Here is a 25,077-nt window from a genome sequence, read left to right as displayed (position 1 = left end):
AAAATTAAAAATAGAATTACCAATAATTCCAATAATTCCACTACTTGGTATTTACCCAATGAAGATAAAAACACTACTTCAGAAAGATGCATGTACCCCTATATTTACTGTAGCATTATTTACAGTAACCCCCTTATGGAAGCAGCCCAAGTATCCATCGACAGATGAATGGATAAAGATGTGGTATATATATATATATACAATGGAATATTATCCAGTCATAAAAAGAATGAAATCTGGCCATTTGCAACAACATGGATGGAGCTAGAGAGTATAATGTTAAGCAAAATCAGTCAGAGAAAGACAAATACCATATGATTTCATTCATATGTGGAATTTAAGAAACAAAACAAAGTAGCAAAGGGGAAGAAGAGAGAGAGAGATAGAAACTAAGAAACAGACTCAACTCTAGGGAACAAACCTCTGGTTACCAGAGTGGAGGTGGGTGGGGACACGGGGGGAAATAGGGGATGAGGATTAAAGAGTGCACTTATCATGATGAATAAAAATAAATTAAAATGATTAGATAGATGATAGATGATAGATCGATAGATAGATGATAGATAGATAGATAGATAGATAGATAGATAGATAGATAGATAGATATCCTTGTCAGAATGTCCCTGGGTAAAAAGAAGCCAAGGAAGAAGGGTGGTCTTCACTACAATCAAGGCGACCAATTTACAGCTGCTCACTAGGTTAAGGTCACCGTGGGCAAAACGGAAGTCCCACTGAGTCCATCTTGCAGATAACTGAATCTTTTCCCCTAAAATCCTCCTTGCCTCAAAAATTTGGATATACACATGCAAAGGCACATCAAGGCCTGATAGTCACACAAAACAACATTGTATCAGTCCCCACATGCACCCGAACGCATGCGCACATGGACATGGGCCAGAGCAGCTCAGCGGGGAGGTGGGGAGCCCTTCCGGGGGCAGTACTCACTGCGGTGAGACAGGGGACTGCTGAGCATGGTGTTGGGCAGCAGGTTGCCTGGGGCTCCGCTCGTGGTGCAGTGCATGAAGCCATCCTCACAGTAACTGCAGAGGGGAAGGTCAGAGGCCAGCTTTGCAAGAGCAGCGACCCTGGAACCCTGGCCGGCTCCTTCTCCTCACCTCCCGCTCACCCTCTGCCCCCTCCAACTTGGGCAGTCTCATAACGCGTCGGAAATGCAGCCTGCTGAGGCTCCCAGTGGCCTCCATGTTACCAAACCTAATGGAATGTCTTCAGTTCTTTCCTTACTTGATCCCTTTCCACATGATTCATCACTGTGACTATTCTGTTCTTCTAGGAAAAGAAAAAATCTCCTTGTTTTCTCCTACCTTCCTGGTTGCTCCTTCAGTCTCACCCCCCCTGCTGGCTCCTCCCTCAGCTCTCTCTTCTCACCCTGTGCGGTCATCCACACCCTCAGCTTCTATGACAGAGATGACTCGCACATTCACATCAGCAGCTGGGGTCTCCCCTTTGAACCTGAGATCCATACATGCAAGTGCTTACATGATCGCCATCTTGGTGTCTCAAAGACTTCAAACCCAGTATGTCCAAAACTGACCTCATGATCCCCTGCACCAAAACCAGTCCTCCTCCAGGGCTCCGATTCATTGAATGATACCACCATCCATCCAGTGTCACAAACCAGCAAATGAGGGGTCAGCCCTAACACTGCCTTATTCCCACCCCCATGTCTGGCCATCACCCAGCCCTTGGACTTGTCTCCAAAATATCTCCGGCACTCATACCCACTTCCTGAGCCACTGCCACCTCTCACCTGGACAAGGCAAAACATCCTGATGGATGTCCCTGCATCTATGCTTGCTTCTCTCCAAAACACACTTCTCTTGGCAGCCCAAGTATCTTTCCAAAACCTAAAGCTGATTACATCACATCCCTGCTCAGATTTCTTTAATAGATTCTACTCAGGAAGCCTGAGGATAGAGACCAAATCCCTAAGATGACCTCCCAGGCCCCATGCCCTCAGACCCCTGCTTACCCTTCCTCTAGCCCATGTCAAGCGTTCGTAGACCACGTACTTCTGTTCCTCCCACCCTTGTGCCTTTGCATGTATTGGAGTTATTATTTGGCTAACATCTCTCTCTCTGTCACTGGACTATAAGATCTAAGAGGGTAGAAGCCATGACTGGTCTTGCCCATTATCTCCTCAGCAGCTGGCATAGGCTTTGCATAAAGTATTCAATATATTTTTTATATTATTTTCTTCCTCTCCTCCAATCCCAATCCCCTCCCCTCACATGCACAGCTATTTTTATGATATCTGGTCTCCTAAATGGCCCCCAGTGATCCCCACATCCTGGTGTTCACACTCTGTGTCATCTCCGTTGCACCAAGGTTGGTCGATGTGACCAACAGGACGTGGCAACAGTGACATACCACATGTCGCCTAAGATTAGGGAATGAAAGACTGCAGTTTCTGTCTTGGTGCTCTCTCTTGGATTACTCACTCTGGAGAAACTAGTTCACGAGCCACCCGGTGGAGAGGTCCACAGGGCAAAAGCTGTGCGAATGAGCTGGGAATGGGCCCTCCAGCGCCAGTCAAGTCTCCAGACGACTCCAGCCTTATGCGCCAACTCGAGCCAAGCCGCCCAACCAAGCTGCTCCCAGAGTCCTGACCCTTAGAAACTGGGTGAGATTATAGTTCATTGCTTTAAGCTGCTACATTTGGAGTTAATTGTTTCATGCATCAATAAATAAAGAAAACGAATGCAATCTTATTCTGTTCAATGTATATCTGCCTGAGTGTATTCTTATAAAATATGTGTTTATTTTGCATGCATATAGTTTAATTTATGTAAGCAGTATTATCTTATATATCACACTGTTTGGCTGTTTTCTTTAGCACATGTGTTTAAGATTCAACCCTGCCGGGGCACATGGGTGGCTCCGTTGGTTAAACATCTGACTCTTGATTTCGGCTCAGGTCATGATCTCAGGGTCATGAGATCAAGCTCCGTGTCAGGCTCTGCACTGAGCGTGGAGCCTGCTTAAGATTATCTCTCTTCTTCTGCCCTTCCCCTGCTCTTTCTCTCTCTTAAGTAAAAAAAAAAAAAAAAAAGATTCAATCCTGCTAATACATACCTACTTGCCAGGAGCCTTCCGAGGTTGCACAACCGTCTACAGTGTGCATCCACTACATTTTAAGGACGTACCCTCCCAGGGATGGACAGAGATTATCACCTGCTCCTTGCCACCGCAAACAAAGCTGTGATTAACATCTTCATACACATGCTCTTAAGAGCCCATGTGAGAATTTCTTTAGTATATATGCCCAAGAATGGAACTGTGGGACTATCAAGTGTGGATATCTAATTTGCATAAACTGTGCCAACTGCTCTCCTGGGGGCAACTGACCTTGCACTTGAAAGGAGCAAGGCTCTTTCCAGATTAAAGGAGGCGGGGGGCTGGAGAGGGGAGAGGTAGGCAGGGGTCTAAGTGCATGGGACCTGGGAGGCCATCTTAGGGATTTGGTCTCTATCCTGAGGACTCCTGAAGGGAAGCTATTAAGAATTCCAAGCAGGGGTGTGACATCCTCAGATTTTGGTTTTGGAAAGATACTGGGTTATCTGAAAAGTGTATGTCCCACCAGTAGCAGATCGAGGGCCCCTTTTCCACAGCCCTGCCAACACTTGCCATTATACAGATTTCAAAATTTTCCACTCTAATAGATATGAGGTAACACTAATTGTTTTAATTTGTATTTCTCTGGCTGTAATGATCTTGAACATTTTTAATGTAAATGTTGTTCAATCAATTTTTAATTGAATGAGCAAGAGAATCAGCCCTTCCCTCTCTGGGCACATACAGAAACTGTGCCTTCTGGTTTTTAACTAACACCTGATTTAAAGATATCCTCCCCCAAATGTCACAGTCTGTCATTTAGATGTGACCCAAAAGCTTACTTTTGGGGCTCAGCGGGGAGCCTGCTTCTCTCTCTCCCTCCCTCCCCGCTCATGCTCTCTCTATCTCACTCTCTCTCTCAAATAAATAAATCTTTTTTAAAAAGCTTAATTTTATTTTTAGAAAGAAGAAAAGAAAAACCTTGCAGATAAGTTTATAATCAACTCCTGTCCCAGACCTTGGCTTGCAAGAGAGCAAGCCCTCTACTGTGAAGCCTGTTTGATGACCAACCAAATGGCCCGAAGACACTCACTAGCCACAGGTGTTTGCACTCCCTACCACCTGTTGTGGGCATCCCCAGCATGTGCCCTGCGGGGCTCATTCTGCAGTGTATCGTCTAAAGAGTAAAAATAAAGAGCCACAAACAGGCCCTGAATTCCCACTGGCTCCCACTCTCCAGGAAGTCCAGTTTTCTAAATGAAGTGGAGAGACAGGATGGCCACTGGCTTTCAGCCCTGGTGCCTGAAGGAGAGACCGGGAAGAGGAGGTTTCCACATCAAGGAGCGGTCACTGATGTGCAGATCCTGAAGACAGCCTGAAGCCAGGGCTATTCACTCGGCCTGCTGCACCTCATCTCCCACCTTCCTGGTGCCTCCGATGTGGTAAAATGACCAGGGGCACTTGCTGCCCTCCAAGTCACCCCAGCCTCCTACCCTCTGGCTGCTTTCCTCACCACGCTACTGCAACATGGGGGCCACCGTGACCTTCTGTCACCAAATTCAACAGCCTACTCTCCATGTAACATGAAGAGTTCAAGAGTCCCTGGGTTCTATCACTCGCTAGATGATTTGGGAAAGCGATAATCTCTCTAAGCCTCAAATTCTTTACTAAAAAAGCAATGCTTTCTCCTAACAGCGTTGTTTTAAGGTCCCAGAGAGAAACACCCTAAAAATCATAGCCGGACAACTGCAGTAAAACGACCACTGGGCGAAGGCCCAGCATTCAAACCAACAGATGTTATTACTCCCCTGTGCCCTTCCCCTCCACAATATGGCTCTGCCCTAGTTATGCCTTTCTGCTGGCCTTTTTCCTTTGGCCTCTCTCATGGGGTCCTTGTTCTCCTCCCCTGGCCCTCTGAACATCCCCCCCAAGCTCTGAACTCAGTCCCCTTTCCTGCTCCTCGGCCCATGCCCTCCGTGAGCCTTGCTACTCCCATGGCTATATCCCCCTACCGCCACACAAATCTTGTCCAGCCTCACATTCCACCCATACCCATCATTCCAGTGACTCCATTCACTCACCAATATGCCCTCTTGGTAACTTAATCATCTGGGCCAAGACCAAACGCATTATCTTCCCTCTACCAATGAGGAAACCCCTTGCTCTTCTTGTCCTCCCTTCCTGTTCAGAGCCCCGGGGCCATCTTCAGCAAACCTCATCCCCCCAGCACAGGCCCCCAGTCTGTTTACTTCCCAAGGTCTCTGGCGTCTGTCCCCTCACTCCATTTCCACCACTGGTATTGGCCCAGGGCCTTAGCACCTTTTGACCAGACTGTGTCAACTTCTTCCCACAACTGATCTCCCTGCCTTCGTGCCTCACGCAGCTTCCAGAATGCTTTGATGCTTGGAGTCTGCTCTCTGTTCAACACCTCTGAGGTCCTCACTGTCTACTGCTCAAGTCCTCACCCTGCCTTTCAAAGACCCTCAACATCCCTCCAAGCTTCTCTTCCCTTCATGCAACACATGCTCTGACAGAGGACTTACCTTGGGGATGGGTGAGGACTGTCTGTGTGTTTTAGTTCCTGGGCATGGGCCCACCCCACGCCCACTGCTAGAATCCTCCCCAAACCCAAAGCTACCTCTTACCCTGAGTCTTCTCCAATTGGAAGCAAACTGCCCTTTTCTGAATGAGTAGAGATTTTTTTTATGTCTACGAAATGGCCAGTCTACCAAACATAATAGTTCTTTCATCTCAGGAAACATTGATCGTACCTATCTTCTGCCAGAAGTGTGTCAGGTGCTGGGAATCGGGGCCTAAGATATGGTCTCTACTCTTGGGAGGTCACAGTCCAGACGGGAGATAGAATACACTGTGCTGAAATCCAAGTCCAGTGACAACCACTGTTGTACTCTAAGTGTGAACAACACACTTTGGGCACAAGAGGTTGGGAAAGACTGCAAATTTATCTCACTACATGAAGAGGAAAAGCTTCACATCAAATGCAATGTCCAGACCTTGTTTGGACTTTGATTTGAACACACCAATTATATATAAAAAGACATTTTGAGATAGTCAGGGAAAAGTGAACATGTTTGGAATATTAGGTGTTATCAGAAATTACTGTTAATGCTTAGCTTAATAATGATATTACGGTTACATTTGGTTTTTTTTAAGTGCTTATCTGTTAGAAATACAGACTGAAACATTTTCAGATGAAATGACATAATAGCTGAGATTTTCTTTATTCCAGCCAAAAAGGGGAGGTGGGGATACATAAAATAAGATTGGCAAAGTGCTGATCATCGCTGAAGTTGGGGATGGATGCCTTAGGGCTCCTCACACTATTCTCTCTCCTTTTATGACAAATATTCCAGGATCAAGACATTTTAATTGGTCTCCCTAGTAGACTGTCAGCTTCCTTGGGGCCCACACTGTGTCTTGTTCACCTTTGGATCACCAGCCTCTAGGCCAGCACCCAGGGCAGAGCACATGCCAAGGAAGTGTTTGCCCAACAAACGCTGCGTTACCAGTTTCTCCTGTGACCGTGATGGCCCTGCTGGAACTGACTGTGACCGAGGGCCCCGGCAAAGGGCCGCAAGAAGCACATGTGGTGGGAACTATTTCTCAGGGCAGTGCATGAAGCAGGTCGGGATAGCAAAGCTGCCGTGGTCTCTTTTCCTCTGCCTGAGAACACTGCCAGGAGGCTGGAGGGAGGGACACGGAGCCTCCATTTACTGTTCTCAAAAGGGGAAACTGAGGCCTAGTGCAGGTAAATGGGAGTTGGCAATGAAGCCGAAGGAGTCTTACCGGCAGCCTGTTCTAGGTCCCCGAGAGGTAAGGAAGTCATTCGAGCTGGGTGAAGTCCCAGCTTTGCTTCTGACTTGCTGTGTGACTCTGGACAAGTCCCTTCCCTTCCTGGGCCTCAGTTTCCCATCCAGGAAGTGAAGGACCTGGAGGACCATTTCCCTTCCGAGCTCTGCCACTCCTGGGGTCCACAGTCCCGCTGCTCACACTTACCACATGGTATGATGGTTCGAGAAGATGTCTTCGGGCTGAAAGATCTCGCCATCATAGTAGCAGGGGCACTGGGCCTTGGGCACACAGTCTCCTCTCTCATCCAGGTACAGCCCTGGGGGGCAGAAGCAGCCTTCCAAGCAGACCTCGTCGCAGTCCTCATCCGGGTAAGAAAGGGAGCGGCAGGTCATGTTGCAGGGGGTCCCACACTGCAGGTACACCTGGCCCTGTGGGCAGCTCAGCGCTGGGAGAGAGGGGAGGGGAGGAAGGTCTCAGTGGAAGCATGGAAACATGCAGATGCCAAGGACTGGGGTTCTGGGACTTGGGGTGCCACCCCTTGCAGCTGGGACCTCAATTATATCTATATGGTCACCACCTTCCTTTCCCACTCTGAGCAAAACCACATTTTCAGGCTGGCAAATGTCTCTGATAATAATACGGTTTCCCCCTCTGCTGAACCCGAGGGCTCCAGCCTTAGCAGTCTCTGAATCCTTGAAGCCTGGGACGTATAGAAATCGGGGGGATGTTGATATTTTGAATATTAAAAAGAACTGAGAGCGGCAGGCAAGAGCATTTCTCCCCGGATGCTGATAATTAATTTAGCACCTACCCTGCTCTTCACACAGCTTTTATGCCTTTTACGCCTCTCATTGAGCTAGATCTCATGGCCCCCTTCCTCCAGGGAAGAAAACTCAATGTAAGCTGAGTGACTTGTCAAGATCATGCCTCCCAGGCAGAAGCAGAGGCAGGATTTGAACCCAGTTCTCCCTGACCCAAAAGCTCATGCTCTTCACCATTATGCTCTAAAAGGGAAACTGCCCCTAAGGAGCCATGCTTTGGAAGACAGCCACAAAGAGCAGGGCCGCTCTTGAACCCGCCCCAGCAAAGCAGGCCGCATGCCTCCCCACTGCCCTCACTCTCCCTGGCCTCCCACAGAGAGATAGAATAGCGTCCAAGATCCAAGAGGACGTGGGGCCAAGCAGCAACCCAGGGAAATAGATGGGCTCTGTCTCCCAAATTCCTGGGTCTGAGCCCCAGTTCTGCTATTAGTTACTGCATGACCTTGAGCAGTTTCCTAGCTGGAAGAGACTCATACCCACCTGGCTTGTTGTGAAGGCTGAGTGAGCTAACAAGGTCCGTGGTACATGGTTACTGCTACTTTATCACTACGATGACTGGGGAAACACAGCCCAGGCTCTGCAGGCTCCAGAAGGGAGGGGCATTCCAGAGAAAGGCCTAGGCCTAAGGAGCCCTGGCACTCCTGGGTTCTGGCCAACACGTGTACTCCCGGGAGCACCCCAGTGGTGAAATTCTTTACTGCAGGGTGCGGGAAAATGCCCATTCCCATTGCTCAACTGCTGCGTCCAGGAAATGAGAGCCTCACTCTGAGGACACTCCTCCTGAGACCACTGGAATCCTTCCCTCTCTCTTAGAATCCATTTCTACAGTAGGAACCCACAGGCAGCATGTGTCACAGAAGCTGTAAAAGGAAGACCAGGCTACGGACCCTGGACACGGGGATGGGAGCATCTGGGGAGCCCCTGCAGCCTCCGCTTCCTGCAACCGCTCAGGGTTTGGTGTTTGAGGGTAACTGAGAAGGGAGGGGGCTCTGTCGCCATATTAGACATGGATTTTTCTCTGAACTAGTGGAGAGGCTGGGTCTGTGGATGAATATTTAGAGCATGGTGGGTTAAGATGGTGCGTGTCGGGTCGTAAGAATGCAACTTGCTTTCAGTCCATCGAACCTCTGACAATAAGGTCACATTTCGCCCATTAAGGAGCAGTTGGAGCTGAGAGCTTGTTTTCTCTGACAGACTGTCCCCAGAGCTGGCTTAGAGCCCTGTGAAATTTCTCCTTTGGCCTTCCTCCCCAGAAGAAGCAATGCATACCCCAGCTTAACAGATCTTTACTGTGCACCCACTGTGTACCAGGGGCTGTGCTAGGCTCACGGATGCAGAAATGGTCAGACTTGGTCCCTGCCTGCAAGGAGCCCATGCTCTTGTCAAGTTACAAGACAAACAAAAATGTGTGTGCTTCTCCCAGAGCTCCTCCCAGCATCCCACAGAGTAGCTATGTGATCAGTCCTTGCTCCCTGAGCGTCCCCAGTTGGTGTGGGCTCTTCTTAAGGATGAAGTTCGTGGTTTAGGGAGCTCTGTTCATTTTTCAGGAGGAAAATGCCCATCCTCCTTAGGTTCAGGCCTCCAGGGCCCTCTGGCCAACCTTTTCTCTGGTTCACCTCCACATAAGCCCATAGATACAGAAAACTCCTTCCCACCCCCTACCCCCACATTTTATGCCTCCCTAACCACATCTCAGCCTGTTCCTTCCTGTTCTGTTCTCCATGAAGGTGAAGGACGGTGGCTCTTTCGAGATTACAGAATATGTCAGTAAGCCCTCAGCATCTGGGACAACGTCCTAAATTAGGAAATCCTTCAGATGCTGTAGCACACTGGTAATACAGAATTTCTAATGTTGGTGGACAACCAAACCATGATATGGCAGACAACCATATTCACGAACAGCATGCCATTTACTCCTCATTACTCCTCATTACTCTGCCCAATTTCTAAACAGCAAGCCCCAATGAGGAAACTACGGTGTGGAGGGCGAGATGAAGAGTTCAAGGCAGCAGAGCAGGGAAGTCACAGGCCCGTTCCAGGGAGGCCTCAGACTCCGCTCCTCCAGCTGCTGGCCACGACTCTGTGGCGTCCTGAGCCCAGAGGGTCAGGGAGGCACAAGCACATGCCTGCATACACATGGTTCCTTTTGTCCTCACTTCTGCCTCTGCTCCTCTTTTTATGACCTTGCTTAGACTCCAAACGTGAGTTGGCGCTCATTAGGCCCCAACACTTCTAGACATTCTAGAGCCCCCTACCTAAGCTTTTCTTCAAATACATGATATGATAGTAGGACCTTCCATTTCTCATAGCTCCTATTTTCCTGCTTCTGCCAAGACCATGGACATTTTTATCTCCAAGCACATCCACTTCACCCTAAAAATCAGAATATTCGTGACACCTCATCCTCTCAGACTATCCCCCCTCATCTCCACGCATCACTACTACTATCCCACCGTGGAACAGCTCTTTTCTGCCAAGATGGTGCCTTTTTAAAGCCTGGTCAAGTACACCACCTCCAGAAAGCCTTCCTTGGTTGCCCCTGCCTTAATCTAAGTGTCCTTTTATTCAGTGTGATAGTCACCTAGTAGGGAAGCAGTTAAAAATGGAAGAAGGTTCTGGCTCTACACCACTAGCATTGCCTGACCCTGCTGGGCCACCCAGCACGTGTTCCCAGAGCAGCACCACCACCAACAAAGTGAACACAATCTAGCCGCTCAAGGGACCAGACCAGCTCTGGTGGCAGAAATCTAACATGGCAGAGTGAGACTCCAAAGTCAGCTGGGGACAATGATGTCATTCAACTTTACACAACTTGATCAGAGATTTGGGCCAGGAGTCCACTGATGGTTTGCCTGGAGTTATAAGGAAGGATTGGTACGTGCATTCCCCCCGCCCCGCACTGCCTTCATGAGACCCTCTGGGGTGCAGATAATGTCCCCTGGGATCTGTGGACCCACTCTACTCCTCAACCTGGCCATACACGTATTGAACACTAGGTGGCAGCAGCCACAGGAAATTTCTGCTTGGCAAGGACTCCCAGGTTCTGGACCTCGAGGTAGGGGGGATGCAACTCGCGCTCCTAGAACAGGCCACAGTAATCACACTGTCCTGTGGGAGAGCCAGTCCCCACCACCGTGTCTTGCTGGAGATGGAAGGCGAAAGCGGCTGCAAACGAAGAGGTTTACGACCCAGGCTTGCCAAATGCGCTTGGGCCGGGTTCTGAAATGCAGTAATGCAGAGACAGTGCTTAGAAAAGGACGAGCCGTGCGCGGGGCACCCGAGGAGGGCTCGGCTGGGCTGTGTGGGGACTGACGGGCAGGGAGGGCACCCACCACAGAAGCCGGGCTCCCGCCACCCGATGTGCACGCCTCTCCGGGCACAGGCGGCGGCGTAGTTGGCCACGGCGCTGCAAAGGCAGTCTCTGCCGTCGGAGCAGGAGCAGACGTCGTAGCGGCAGTTCTGCACGTAGGGCAGAGGGCCCACGGCGCGGTGGCAGGCCTCGAACTTGGAGGACGTCAGCAGGGCGCACGCCTCCTCCGCAAACCTGGCTGTGGCGGGAGAGAGAGCCGCGCACCGCTTGGCCCGGGCCCCGCCCCCGCCGTCGGCGCCCCGCCCCCAGAGGGCCAGGACCCCTCCCGCTCTGAGATCGCCCACCAGCTCCTCGCTGGGCAGCACTCCCTGCAAAACAACCTCCCGTGCCTCAGGAAATCACTGTGATTTTTCTTCTGCAGCCAATAAACTTTCCTAATTACGTTTGGCTTAAATACATAACCAACTGCATTTCCAGAGCACGCCCACTGACAGAGGGAGAAAGAGTTCCAGGATGGGTTGGGTAAGGGGGAAATTCATGCAGGCCTGAAATGTTGCCACAGATAAATCTGCAAATGGCCATCCCAGTGCATTTATCTCCCGATAATTTAATTCTGGGTCTGTGTGGCTGCTGCGCCAACAGACTGAGAAAGTCCAGGGACAGGAAACATGGACCATTCTCTTCTTTCCCAGGGTTCAGCCCACGGCGGGGGGCGGGGGGGGGGGGGGGATGCACCGTCAAGGTACTTGGAAGAATAAATGACCCAGATGCAGATAATCAAATGCTGATGGTAAAAGCAAAGTGCTCCTGTCCCCCCAAAGTGGGTGCACCGTGCCATGGAAGGCACTGGAAGCCGGGCGACCTCTGGGCTCTGCGAGGTCCACCTTGCCCCCACTCCACCGGGCTTGCATACTCAGGCGCGGGTTGAGGCTGCACGGATCGCTGTGCTGCTTCTGCAGGTCTTCACAGTCCCCGTGCAGCTTCCAGGCGTTCCCGAAGTCCTCCACCAGGGGCTCCACCAGGCCCGCGGGCGTGATGAAGTCGTCTCCCCTGTTGCCGTTGAAATTCCCGCACAGGCCGCACGTCTTCCCCGCGTAGACTGGGGACAGCTGCGGGGAGACGCAGACCCCCCTTAGCCACAGCTGCCTGTCGCTAATGAGATGGTTTTCATCAAAAAACGCTCCCCGGGTCAAAAATAAATACGAATTTAATAAACTGCAGCAAAAGCCCGAGGCTGGGGCGGGCGGGGGGGTGGCGCTAAATGCGGTGTAAGCTTAACCACCAGCAACATCCCGGCTCTTAAATCATTAGAGTCAGAGAGCAGTCGTGCCAGAAGGGACTTTAGAGATCATCTAGCCATTTAAAGAGGGGCGCCTGGGTGGCTCAGTCGTTAAGCGTCTGCCTTCAGCTCAGGTCATGATCCCAGGGTCCTGGGATTGAGTCCCACATCAGGTTCCCTGCTCAGAAGGAAGCCTGCTTCCTCTCCCACTCCCCCTGCTTGTGTTCCCTCTCTCGCTATGTCTCTCTGTCAAATAAATAAATAAATTCTTAAAAAAAAAAAAAAAGATGGAGAGACTGAGTCCCAGAGAGGGTAAGTGACTGGCTTAAGGTCACAGGGCTGGGACCAGTGGCCAGGTGGAGTCCCCGTCCAGCATGCTCTGTTCCATCCACCCATCTGAATTCGACTCATCATTGTCCCCAGCTGACTTTGGAGTCTCTCCCATGACTGGGTGTCACTGGAGAGAAAAGGCCATGAGCCCAGGAGGACTCTAGGGGGTGCGATCAGAGGAGTTCGGGTCAGCAAGGACTCTGGGGCAGTCTCCTGTGGGTGACCAGGACGGTTCTGGAGGCCAAACTCTAGGCCACCAGCAAATGGTTTGTTCTCCAGCCTTCTGAACCCAAAGTGCACACTCATGGACACCTTGGTGAGTCAAACTTGCCTTTCACACTTTACAACTGGGGGCATCCACTGGTTTCTATTAAGAGGGCCCTGACCCAAAGACAGAGCCGGGGCTGGGACCCCAGAGTCCTGACTCCTGCTCTGCGTGTAACTAACATGGTTGGATGGCCTCCCTGGTTTGAAACCATCATGCGGTAGGACTGGGCCCCATATGATCATCTCTAGGAGCCCCTTCCAGCTTCCAGCTATGACTTCACAGGATGCAGGATGAACAATGTAGTGGAAGGGTCCGGACCCAAATAAAAGGTACCCAAGGAAATACCATTAGAAGAAAGAGAACAGAGGGATGGTTCCTTGTTTGCTTTACAAATTTCAAGTGTTGCCATACTAAACACCCAGGCCTTCCCTGCCCTCCCTATTTAAAATGTAAATCCTCTGACCCTGACACTTCTTGTCCCTCTCACTGCTTTATTTAACTCCTCAGGATTTATCACCTTCTAATATATGATATAATTTACTGCTTGGTTGGGTTTCTTCTCCGTCTCCCCCGAGTGGAACATAAACTAAGCGGGGCAGGGATTCTCATCTGTTTTGTTTCACTGTTGCAACCTCGGCCTCTCGAATGGTGACTGTGCACACTCACTAGATGTGTGTTGTGTCAATGATTGAACAAATGAGTGAGTTCATGAATGAATGAGGTTCTCCTGAGGACGCAGGCTGAAACATAATGCCGGCGGTCAAAGCTGGGCCTGAGCTGAGCGGCGAAATCGGTGATGTCTTCATTCCACCACCCATGCCGCAGCACCCTCTCCTCCCCCCTCATTCCCAGACCGTGAGTGCCCTCATGCCCCCCAAAGTCCCTCTGGTCACCCCCGGGGCCTCCTGTCCCACCATCCCGCACTAAGACGGTAGCTTCCTCAGTCCCCTCAGTCCCCTTGGCTTGACTCAAGCGTAGGCTCGGCCCTCAGATCAAGAGCACCCTTTCTGGGATGTGGGAGGTTATGGAGAAGGTGGGATGGCTGATGGTAGGGTAGGGGAGCACCCTCCCTGAAGACCAGGGCACAGAAGGTGAGGGGGTCAGGAGACTTGTGTTCTCTGATCCTCGCTCTGAACCCAATGACCACGAGACCCAGGGTGAGTTCTTTCTGGCTCCAGAAAGGGATTTTATTTCTAATTGCAAATGAGAGGCTGACAAGATGCTCTCCAAGATCTTTCTGCTCTATGGTCTGTGGTCATAAGGTTTATTTTTTAGAAAAGAAAGTCACTAATATGGAACTTTCTCTAGGACTCCAAGACAAGGGAAAGAATATGGTGTCATGAGGACAGAGGAAACCAAGATCTCATCAGGAATGCCCAGATGCCCATGACAGGATTATACCAAGGGCCCTATAGCACACAGGACCCTGTGGCATCAGAGGGGATGCTCCAGGGGTCTGAGGAATGATCTAGGGCAGCAGTTCTCCAAGTGTGGTCTTGGGGATCCATTGGGGTGGGGAGTGAAGGATCCCCAAGGCCCTTTCAAGGTGTCCACAAGGCCAAAACTATTTTCCTAATCATACAAAGACGTTATTTGGCTTTTTCCCTCTCATTCTCTTACAAGTGTGCAGTGGAATTTTCCAGAGGCTACATGACACATAATGTTGCAAAAGATTGAATGCAGAAGTAGATTTGAGACTCCAGCTGTCTTCTATTAAGCCATCCATTAAAGAAATTGGCAGAAATGTAAAACAATGGTATTCTCACTACTTATTTTTGTTTTAGAAAACATGATTATTTTCCAAAAAAAATATTGTTTATATTAACATGGAGTAGGTTTATTATTGTTATTTTTTGTTTGGCATTTTTTAATTGAAATGTCAATAACATACATTATTATATTGGTTTCAGGTGTGCAATATATGATTATTGTTATTTTTAAGTGAATTCGTAAATACATATTTTAAGTCTCGGATTTAATTTCTAATGTGGTAAATATTGACAGATATAACCTTTGTAAAAAATCTTGGGGTCTTCAGTAATTTGTAAGAGTACAAAGGCATCTGAAGACCCAAAAATGAGAAGCACTCATCTAGCAGGAAAGACACTGCCCAGAGCGCTGACCAGCTCTGCCACCAGCCGTGTGTTCGGTGCTGGGCACCTCTCCCCGCTCACCTGAGCCTGAGTCGCTCCATTCATAAAAAGGCAGTGAAAACCACCCTGCCCACCTGCTTCGGGAAATTTCCAGGGGATACAATGTATAAGGAAGCTCTGTGACATATATGGATTGGTACCCAAATGTGCCTCTGGGGCCACAGAGACCAAGAGGGAGTAGCCCCCCAAGATTGCAAAGATTGCAAAGGCCCAGGGAAGGGGTGAGAGATCTGGCGGTTCCCAGTGCAACCCTTCAGGGGCAGAACGGTCTGCACCCCTGGGGTGCACAACTCAGGGTCTCAGCTGCCACTTCCAGACTGGTTCTTCCCTTGCTGCCCACTGTGGGCACCCCCCGGGAGACGTCCCCTGCCCCCAGGCTTTGCCACAGCCAGGAAGCTGGGCCACAAAATGCTATCTCCTAGCCCCTGGGGAACCCACCCAGTCTGGGGGCCCCTGGGGTGCCAGAGCCCCAGAAGTGAGAACCCCCAGAGCAAACAAGGGGCGTCCAGACAACACCAGTCTCTCATAAACAAGAGAGGCCTGTTCCTCCCTCTGGGGGCGTAGGGCCCGGGGAGAGAGGAATTCTTCTCCCACCACAGAAAGCCACTCTGCCAGAGCACAAGAGGTACTTTGTAAGGTCCAGGCTGCAAGGCGGCAGTGGCCGGGAGGGCACCTACCATCACCAGCAGCCTCCCACGGCCATCCCAGTCCATCTGCAGGTCCTCCCCGTAGCTGAGGCGCACGGAGGCCATCACGGTGTGCTGGATGCGGAGGTCACCTGGAACCGAGCAGGGACAGGATTTAGCCCTTTAGCCCAAGATGGGGAGAGGGCAGGGTAGTGAGAGGCAGATGTATAGTGGAAAGATATGGAGTATCTCACAAAGGACTGTAACAATGACATCAAGGAGCTGGGGCCAAGTGGGGATGTCCATGAGGTTGAAGGGGGTCTCAGGAGGAAGATTAAGCAGGATGGGCGTAGTACAAAGAGGTGCCCCAGTATCCCGGCTGTAGCCTGCCATTCACTCTACTGCCACAAGAGGGTGGCAGAGGCTCCTGCATCCTCGGCGGAGGCAGCTCGGCCTCCCATTGAATCCCGGACTCGGAGCCTTCCCCCAGGCGCTTCTGCCCTTGCACACCACTCGTAGGCTGTGTGATGCTGTGTGCAGAGCTGCATTCAGCAGTTCTCCCTGGAGACGAGGTGGGAGACATACCTCTTACCCTGGAGGAAGGGATCTCACAGGGAGACACACAGCATTAAACACATGTGGACAGGCTGTGCGCAATGCCAGGATAAGGGGCCACAGGGTCCACAGAAGTCATGCACACGAAGAGGGAGAGTGAAGGTGGCGATTATGCCGCCAAAAGGGTGTGCTGCCACCTGGCAAAGTCCCTGGATAGGTCAGTGTTTCCCACAGGTCACTGGGTCCCCTGGCTCTGCCCCATGACATCCTCTGGTCAGACCCATCACCAGCCACCCCCTAATTTCTCCGAGTCAGTCTCTGCTCCTTTCCCATCTCAAAGCAGAACCAGAACCACTGTGCCCAACCCTCAACTCGTCCCTTTGGCCAAACCAAGTGAAAATCTTGGTCCTGTTCCCCGTCTACACTCTCTCCCTGGCCTGGAGCAGCTCCCTATCTCCAGACAGCTTCCTCCACTCCTCCTTCTCCTCCCTCCCCTCTCTCCTCCTTCTCCTCCTCCTCCAGGAAGCCTTCCTTTCTTGCAAGGATGCATGCTGAAGATACCCACCCCTCCAGTGATAGCTCTCCTCACAGAAGAGGTGAGCAGGCAGCAGGGCTGAGGGGTGAGTGGGACCAGCCCCAGGCCTGGTGGAGCACAGAACACACCTTGCAGGAGAGGGATCTGGACATCCTGGCCGTCCATGGACACGCCTCCCCCGTGCTTCAACTTCACAAGGCTGTTGTGCAGTCGGGGCAGGCGGACAGTGACTGAGCGGGTGCAGACAGCATCCGGGTCATCAGCACACTGCCAAGAGGGCCACACAGAGTGACGTCACCACAAACCCCCCACACGGCGCCCCAGCCTGGGACCCATTTACTCAGGGAAAGAGCACAACCCCAGGCAGCTTCTGGCCTGCTGAGGGGAAACAATTCCATTCTCACAGAATGGTCTCTGTGAGTAGGCCCCCTGGAGGTGTGCCAGGACAAGGCCCTGAGCCCAGCGCTCACCGCTGCTCAGCTCGCCACACCCTTTCCCATCCTCCTCTTGTCTTTATAAAGAACTCTAGGCCTCTGGCTGTCTTCCTGTTGCTTGGGCCTATGGTTCCAAAGCAAATCTGGGACTCCAGCCCTCAGGAGGAGCCGTGTGCCCTCTAGATTTCCCCTCCTGGCTCCAGTCTCTGGAGAAAAGAGGGATAGCATGTACCACAGCAGCTCAGACGGGACCACCTTGCACCACCCCCACCCCCCCACTCCCCGCCCATCACCGCCTCCTGATGGGCAGCAGGCCAGCTCACCTGCACAGTCTCGATGACAATAGAGAAGGTGTGGTCCTGGCAGTCCTGGGCCAGCAGGTACTGGCAGACCCCACTGAAGGTGAAGTACCTGTTGTCAAAGCTCTTGAAGTGGGATTGTCCTGTGATAAGACACTCCCCTGGAGGGATGCAGAGGGAGGCGGTGAGAACAGGAGGAGGGGAAGCCCCCTGGCAGAGGGGGAGGGGGGCAAACTGGGCCCCTCTCGTGGAACTCCACGATGTTCTTTCCCCACACCGGTCTAAAAACGAGTTCTACGGGAGGACTTGAACTCAGGTGCCAGTCCTCAAACCGTGAGAGGTCAGAGCTGGATCTTTAGTTCAATGCCTCACTTTATAGAAGAGAAAACCAAGGGCAGTGACAGAGCCATGCGCACTCAGGGGTGGAGCCCAGCCTGGAGCCTGCAGCTTGAGCTCTCGGTTCACTGTGGCTCCCTGTCCTTCCCCACAGCCACCCCACAGGTTCTGGCTCTGCTGGGGTCAGGCGCCACTTGGTCCAGGGACAGGCCTTTCTCTGCACCAGCCTTGTGGGGGGCTCCGGGGCACAGCCCCACCCAGAAGAGTCCCCTGAGGCAAGCAGGCAGAGAGGCCAGCCCAGACAGAGGGCAGAGGAGGGGTAAGGCAGGCATTCTCCAGGCTCAGCAGGGCAGAGGCCAGGGGGCGGTTCTAAGGCCTCTTCATGGGCATGTCCATGTGGTGACTTTAGTTGGGGCCAATGGGGGACCAGGAGGCCATCTGCCCATGATCTCAGCACCGCCCCAGCTAGCTCCCTAGCTCAGGCTGACACATCTGTGGGTGGGTACAAGGACTCCCCTTCATCACCCCGTCACGCAGAGCCCTCGGCTCACCCCCAACCTGAGTCCTGCTCCATCCTGCCCCAGACCACAACCCAACCATGTGGCTGGCCCAATGCACCTCAGACCAGAGGTCACACATCCCGGGGAGTATCCATGCAGGGGGGACCTCTGCTTACGTCTCCAGTGATCCCCTACAGGCCCCACCCCAGCTCAGGGCAATCTGGTCCCCAGGGCCCACAGTGGGCCCATTGAAGCTGAAGTGGGCATCTGGATCCCTGCCCAATCTCCTTGTATGTATTTCCTCTCATCTGTGCCTTCTACTCCTTAGAAAAATAAATATAGACACACACCACGGCCATTCCATAAAGTTGGGGGCCCTCCTTCCCACACAGTCACCCTTGACCTCTAAACTGCAGACACTTATTCTCCAGAGCACTAATCCCATCGAAACCTAAAGTTCCCCCTAAGAGGGTCTTAGAGCCAGTCCCACCTCGGCCCACCCCCAGGGGCTGATGCTGGGCTCTGTCACACAGTCAGGGGGTCCTCAGAGGCCATAGGGAGAGTCCAGCTGCCCATGTGGCAGAGACAAGCTCCACAGGCCCCCATCGCCTGCCACCTCAGGCCCACATTTGCAATGAAGGGCCTGGCAGGCACAACTTTGGATCCAGGTGTGTTGGATCCAGGTGTGGTCCTGCCTTTGGATGTGTTGGAAGGCAAGGGTAGGGGAGAGTAGCCTCAGGTCACTGTGAGTGTCCTCTGACTGGTCCCCAGGGCGGCTGACCCCAAAACGGCATGGGCACACTCAGCCCACAAGAAATTAGGAGAAATTAGAGAGGCCCAAGATCATTATCAGCATCACACTCTGCGATAATAAGAAATATATATTTGGTCTTTATCCCTGGTTCCTGACACAGAGCTCCTAAGGAACATCCTGGGTGATAGGAGCATCTTTTGTTCTAATGAAACCACTCTTGGTGGGCCCCTGCATAGCTTCAGGATGGGGGCTGGTCACCAGAAAAACCCAGGCAGGATGAAAGAGTTGGAACTTTCAGCCCCACCTTCCAACCTCCAGGGACAGGAGGCAGGCTGGGGATTAATGATCGATCATGCCCGCATAATAAAATCTCCATTAAAACCCCTACACAAGAGGATCTGGAAAGCTTCTGGGTTAGTGAATGTATCCACATGCAGGAGGGTGGCATACCCCAATTCCACGGGGACAGAAGCTACCGTGCTCAGGATCCTTCCAGTCTTTGCCCCATGCACCTATCTTCAGTGATTTGTATCCTTTATAATATCCTTTATAGTAAACCAGTAATAGTAAGTAAAGTACCCGAGTTTTGTGAGGCATTCTAGCAAATTATTGGACCTGAGGAAGGCATTGTGGGAACCCCCCAACTTGTAGTCAAGTCAGACAGAAGCAGGTACCCTGAGAGCCCAGTACTTGGGATCAGCATCTAAAGTGGGGCATCTTGTGGGACAGAGCCCTTAACCTGCAGGGTCTGCACTGATTCCAGCTCATTGGTGTCAGAATTGAATTGTAGGACACCCAGTTGGAGTCCAGAAAGTCAAAGAATTGGTTGGCTTGGGGAAAAATCACACACATTTGGTATCAGAAGTGTTATAAGCAGGAACAGCTCAGGTTCTCCCACGGCAGTACCCCCAAAAAAGAGCAAGAGTGAGGGGTCACTGTTCATGGCAGGCAGTAAAGGTCGGGGCAAAGGTCGTCCCAGCCAATGTAAATGTGCTGAAATTCCAAATCCACTGGTGTCACAGGAAAGCCTTTCTCCAATGGTTATTTCTCAGAACCCACCATCATCCTGCAGAGTGATATGGCCCTTTGTGTCAAACATCTTGACCCCATGGCAATAGAATGGGTGGGAATTCTTCCCCTGACCTTTCTGTTTTCTCAGGCACGCTCTTATCTGAGTATGAAAGTGGGCCTGCATTATCTCCGACAAGGCCTAGGAAAAGAAGGGTCAACGAAAAAAATGCACAAACATTCAAAAGCAAAACTTCCAGAGCTAGAATCTAATCACCCAATCTGATTTCCTGCTCTGACCCCACTGACTTGTGCTCTGAAGTTCCTCAGGAATCGAAAGTCTAAATATGACATTTAGCTTATCAACTTGGTACCACTGAGGGATGGAGCTGTGAGCGCAGGAAACCGAACAACACAGATGTGGCTAGCGGTTGGCCCTGGGAGCTGAAACATTAGCCAGAACGGGGGGCCCCAGGGCACGCTCACCCATCCTCTGCCCAGAGCAGGACGGCCAGGACATTCCCGGTCAAGTAGCTGGTCAAGCGGCAAAAGGCAGCTCCCAACCAACAGCTGGCCCCCCACCCAATGGAGAAGGTGGGCAATAACAGTCTGGTGAATCAGTGAAGAACAGGTGATTTTTAAAATAGCCTAAAAAGTAGAACAGCCGGGAATTAAAGCAGATCCCCTACATGAATAAAGATCTTCCCTCGTTGGGGCCCCTACGTGGCTCGGTTGGTTAAGTGCCTGCCTTTGGCTCAGGTCATGATCCCGGATGGAGCCTCACATTGGGCTCCCTGCTAGGTGGGGAGTCTGCTTCTCCCCCTCCCTCTGCCTGTCACTTCCCCTGCTTGTGTGCGTGCTCTCGCTCTCTGTCAGATAAATAAATAAAATCTTTAAAAAAAAGATCTCTCGTGAAAAAACTGAAAAGAAATCTCTCCTCTGATGGAAACGCATGACCTCTTCTAAAAGAAACCCTTTTGTCTGCAGCACGTGAGACCTCCAGAGGGCTCCTCTGCTCAGCCCATCAGCTTCTATCCTTTGCCACACAGCCTACAGAAATGTCAGGCCCTAGGCCTTTCGCAAAGCAACACAGACTCCCCCAGTGGAACTTTTCACCAAAGCCTGCCTCTAAATCACAATAACATCATCTCTCCACCTTTCCAAGCAATCCGTGGGTGCATCTCATTCACTGCTTCCATGAGGCGGTCGTCACTAGCCCCAGTTCACAGATGAGGAAAGTAAAGCACAGAGAAAAACTCTCCCAAGGCCCAAAGTCCTCAGACAGGGATTTACACATGGGCCTTCTGTCTGGCTTCAGAGCCCAAAGCACTTGACACCACCCAACCCTGCCTCATGGGTTGGCTCCTGCAGTTTCTCATAGGCCTGATTTTGTGAGGGCTAAGCCTGAGTCATTCTGAGCCTGGGCACACATGGGCCCTTGCCAAGGGGCCGAGGTACAACTGAGTCTGGATATGGAGACTGAGTGGAGAAGAGCCCTGGCTTCTTCCTTTTTTTTTTTTTTTTTAAGATTTATTTATTTATTTGAAAGAGAGTGGGGAGAGGGGCAGAGGGAGAGGGACAGAGAATCTCAAGCAGACTCCCCGCTGAGTGTGGAGCCTGATGTGGGGCTGGATCTTACAACCCTGAGATCATAACCTGAGCTGAAACCAAGAATCAGATGCTCAACTGACTGAGGAGCCACCCAGGCACACCCCCCAACCTTTTTTTAAAGATTTATTTATTTATTGAAGAGTCTTGGCTTCTAAACGTGGAACACTGGCCTGCCCTGAAGGAGGCCTGTTGTGACTGGTATGACTCCAGTATTGGCTGGGTCAGGCCCCTGGGGAGTTTCCATGAACTTGGGCATTCGGATACCCCAGGCAGCCCAGGTACCTAGGAATACACGTTCCCACTGGCCAGCCATTGGCCCTGATCACTGTCTCCGTTAGCCAACAAGGAAGTCTGTCTGCCTTCCTGGAGGCTTCAGAACAGACAGCTTGAATCCTAAAGTTGAATTACAGGCCTGGGTTAGAAGGCATCAGAAATTATCTGGAACCAAACGAGTAAAAAGTTACACCAAGGCCCTCCCCTGCCCCACGGCCAAGCCCAAGGCAGGCCTGGGCTCTGTCTGACCCTCCTGCCCCACCGGCCCCAGCCAAACCCTCCCTCTGACCAGACCTCCCCAGGCCAGACTCCTTGGGCTTGTGCCTATGTCTCAGTCCTTCTCTGATCCTGCTTAATGAGGCAGCCGGGGCTGTGGGGATGAACACCACGAACGTTTATTGAGTGCTTGCTGTGTGCCAATAACAGCTTCCGTGGGATGAAGCTGCTGTTTGCATCCCTGTGTTACAGATTAGGACACTGAGGCTGCAAAGGATCAGGCAGTTTGCCAGAGTCACCCAGCTGGGAAGTGGGGGGACTGGAATTCCGGCCAGGCTGCCCAAGTCCACCCCACCGCCCATGCCCCCAGCCCCCTGCTATGCTACCTGCCCATGGATATAGAATGGGCAAGTGAGAAACCCTCCACTCACACCTTCCCAGCTGCAAAAGAGAACATTCCACACTCTTCCATCAGGAGTTTGAAATTATTTATTCGAGGAACAGTCCCTGTTAATAGGCATGCTCCTTCCTCATTGACCCTGACCAAACATTTATGGTTCAGTGGGATCCAAATTAGTAGAACTTTTCTGGGCAGCATGTGTTGCAGTGGGGAAAGGAAGAGGAAGAGAGGCTTGGGGTTACAGAAAGGGAAGTCTGGGGAAGCCACAGTTTTGCCTGGAGCTGCCCTAACTGCTAACAAGAACAGAGGGGTGCAGTGAGCAATGAAGGCCTAAAGGAGCATTTAAGCTCCAGCCCCTCCCCATATAGATTGATGCTCTCCTGGGCAATTTCTTCTCCCTCCCACACCCCATACACAATACTCCCTGTGCTGGGCAGCCTCTAAGATGCTCCCCCCATGGTCCCACCTCCTGTATTCATGTCTTTGGGTGATCCCCTCACCTTGAGTGTAGACTAGACATGTTGACTGGTTTCTAGTAAATACAATACAGCAGAAATGAAGGATGTCACTTTGGAGATCGGCTTTTTAAAAGACGATGGCTTCTGTCTAGGCTGTTCTCCCTCACTCTCTCTGAGGTCACTCACCTTAGAAGCCAGCTATCATGTCATGAGGCATCCTCGTGAGAGGTCCACATGCTGAGGGACCAAGGCCTGCCAACCATCACATGATTCAACTTCAAAGTCCCAGTGGAGCCTTCAGATAAGACCACAGCCCAAGTCAGCAACTTGACTGCAACTTTCACGAGAAATCATGGGCCAGACTCAGCCACACCCAGATTCCTGACATACAGAAACTCTAAGATAATAAATGTTTGTTGTTTGCTAAGTTTGGGGTAATTTGTTACACAACAATAGACAACTAGTACACTCTCATCTTATCCCAGAGAATCAAAACCCAGCTGTCTATTTCTAAGATTCACAATGTCAGCTCTTCCAGGGACTGTGGAGAAGTCATAGCCTGCTCTTTGCTATGCTAGCAGAGTCAAGCATATTCCCTACCAGGACCTTCCCCTCAGAAGCTATATCAGCAAATGTCACACTGGGGGCATAAGATAGCCCCACTGCCCACTGAATCATGGCAAGGTATGGAAATACACCTGTGTGCTACAGGTAGAAATGGAGTGGGAAACGACCAGCTAAACTCCAGAACTTGAAAAAGAGGGTCAGAACTGAGGCTTTAAATCTACAGAGCAAGAGCTTAGTGATTGTGTGGGCAAAACATCAAACCACTCAGTAGACTGCAGAGTTGGAACTGGTTATCTTCCCATCAAGGCATCAAGAAAATTTCTTACATCCGGGGTGCCTGGGTGGCTCAGTCGCTTAAGCAACTGCCTTCGGCTCAGGTCGTGATCTCAGGGTCCTGGGATCGAGCCCCGCATCGGGCTCCCTGCTTCGCGGGAAGCCTCCTTCTCACTCTCCCACTCCCCTGCTTGTGTTCCCTCTCTCTCTGTTAAATAAATAAAATCTTAAAAAAAAAAAAAAAAAAGAAAGAAAATTTCTTACATCCTCAGCAAAGCTATCTTCTAAATTTTGAACTGAAGACCAGGGAATTATAATCTGTCCCAGACCAAGCATTCCATCATGTACACAGTGAGTGTTCCAATCATTGTTGGATGGATGGATGGATGGATGGATGGATGGATGGATGGATGGATGGATGGTTGGATGGATGGATGGATGGATGGATGGATGGATGGATGGATGGATGGTTGAATGGATGGACAAATGGATGTTTGCATGGATGGATGGGTGGATGGATGGATGGATGGATGGACAGATGGATGGGTGGAAGATGGTACCTGTAAAAGGTAGTTATTAAGAATTCCTAATCTGGGTGTGCCTGGGTACCTTAGTTGGTGGAGCGTTGGACTCATGATTTTGGCTCAGGTCATGATCTCATGGGTTGTGGGATTGAGCCCCACATAGGGCTCTGTGCTCTGTGGGGAGTCTGCTTGAGATTCTCTCTCTCCCTCTTCCTCTGCCCTTTCCCCTGTTATCTATCTCTCTCTCTCTCAACTAAATAAATAAATCTTTAAAAAAAAAAAAAAAGAATTCCTAATCTGGTAGTCAATCTAACAAAAGACAATAAACGAATTCCTAATTCTGTCCATTGTGGCTCACAGATCTTATGCAATGAATGCTTATTATTTAGATATTAACAGTGTTTTTGCAAGTCATTTGCAGCAACCTCGTGTCTTTCAAAGGGCTCCTTAGGTCTTTCACAGGGTATGATGATGTTAAATTGGAGCACTGATATTCCTTGTAAGAACAATCTTTTGTCCTTCATGCTTCCTTTAAAAATTGCACAGAAGATAAACTGACTGGTTGGCCATCCCTGAGCCAGACGAATTTACCTACCCCTAGTGCCCACTTTCCATCTAGTTCCAGAATTTTCCCAGTGTGATAGGCATTGGGTAAGATCCTA

At 51.0% G+C, this 25,077-nt stretch overlaps 1 protein-coding gene across 1 annotated transcript in view; it reads right to left on the bottom strand.

The window, feature by feature from the left end:
• Nucleotides 1–25,077, bottom strand: part of VWF (von Willebrand factor) — a 141,943-nt gene that overhangs the window by 80,062 nt on the left and 36,804 nt on the right. Inside the window, exons 11-17 of the mRNA XM_064591672.1 lie at nucleotides 17,520–17,656; nucleotides 16,891–17,029; nucleotides 15,724–15,824; nucleotides 11,930–12,125; nucleotides 11,039–11,254; nucleotides 7,090–7,330; nucleotides 946–1,040 (exon numbers count right to left, since the gene is read on the bottom strand). Of these exons, the coding sequence (XP_064447742.1) occupies nucleotides 946–1,040; nucleotides 7,090–7,330; nucleotides 11,039–11,254; nucleotides 11,930–12,125; nucleotides 15,724–15,824; nucleotides 16,891–17,029; nucleotides 17,520–17,656 (1,125 nt within the window). The remainder of the gene's footprint in view (nucleotides 1–945; nucleotides 1,041–7,089; nucleotides 7,331–11,038; nucleotides 11,255–11,929; nucleotides 12,126–15,723; nucleotides 15,825–16,890; nucleotides 17,030–17,519; nucleotides 17,657–25,077) is intronic.

The sequence above is a fragment of the Mirounga angustirostris genome, unplaced genomic scaffold (assembly GCF_029215605.1).
Source record: "Mirounga angustirostris isolate CCGP_5_RB_7025 unplaced genomic scaffold, mMirAng1.0.hap1 SCAF_5, whole genome shotgun sequence".
Classification (NCBI taxonomy): domain Eukaryota; kingdom Metazoa; phylum Chordata; class Mammalia; order Carnivora; family Phocidae; genus Mirounga; species Mirounga angustirostris.
The sequence above is the reverse complement of the archived record's forward strand: the minus strand, read 5'-3'. Positions and strand labels throughout refer to the sequence as shown.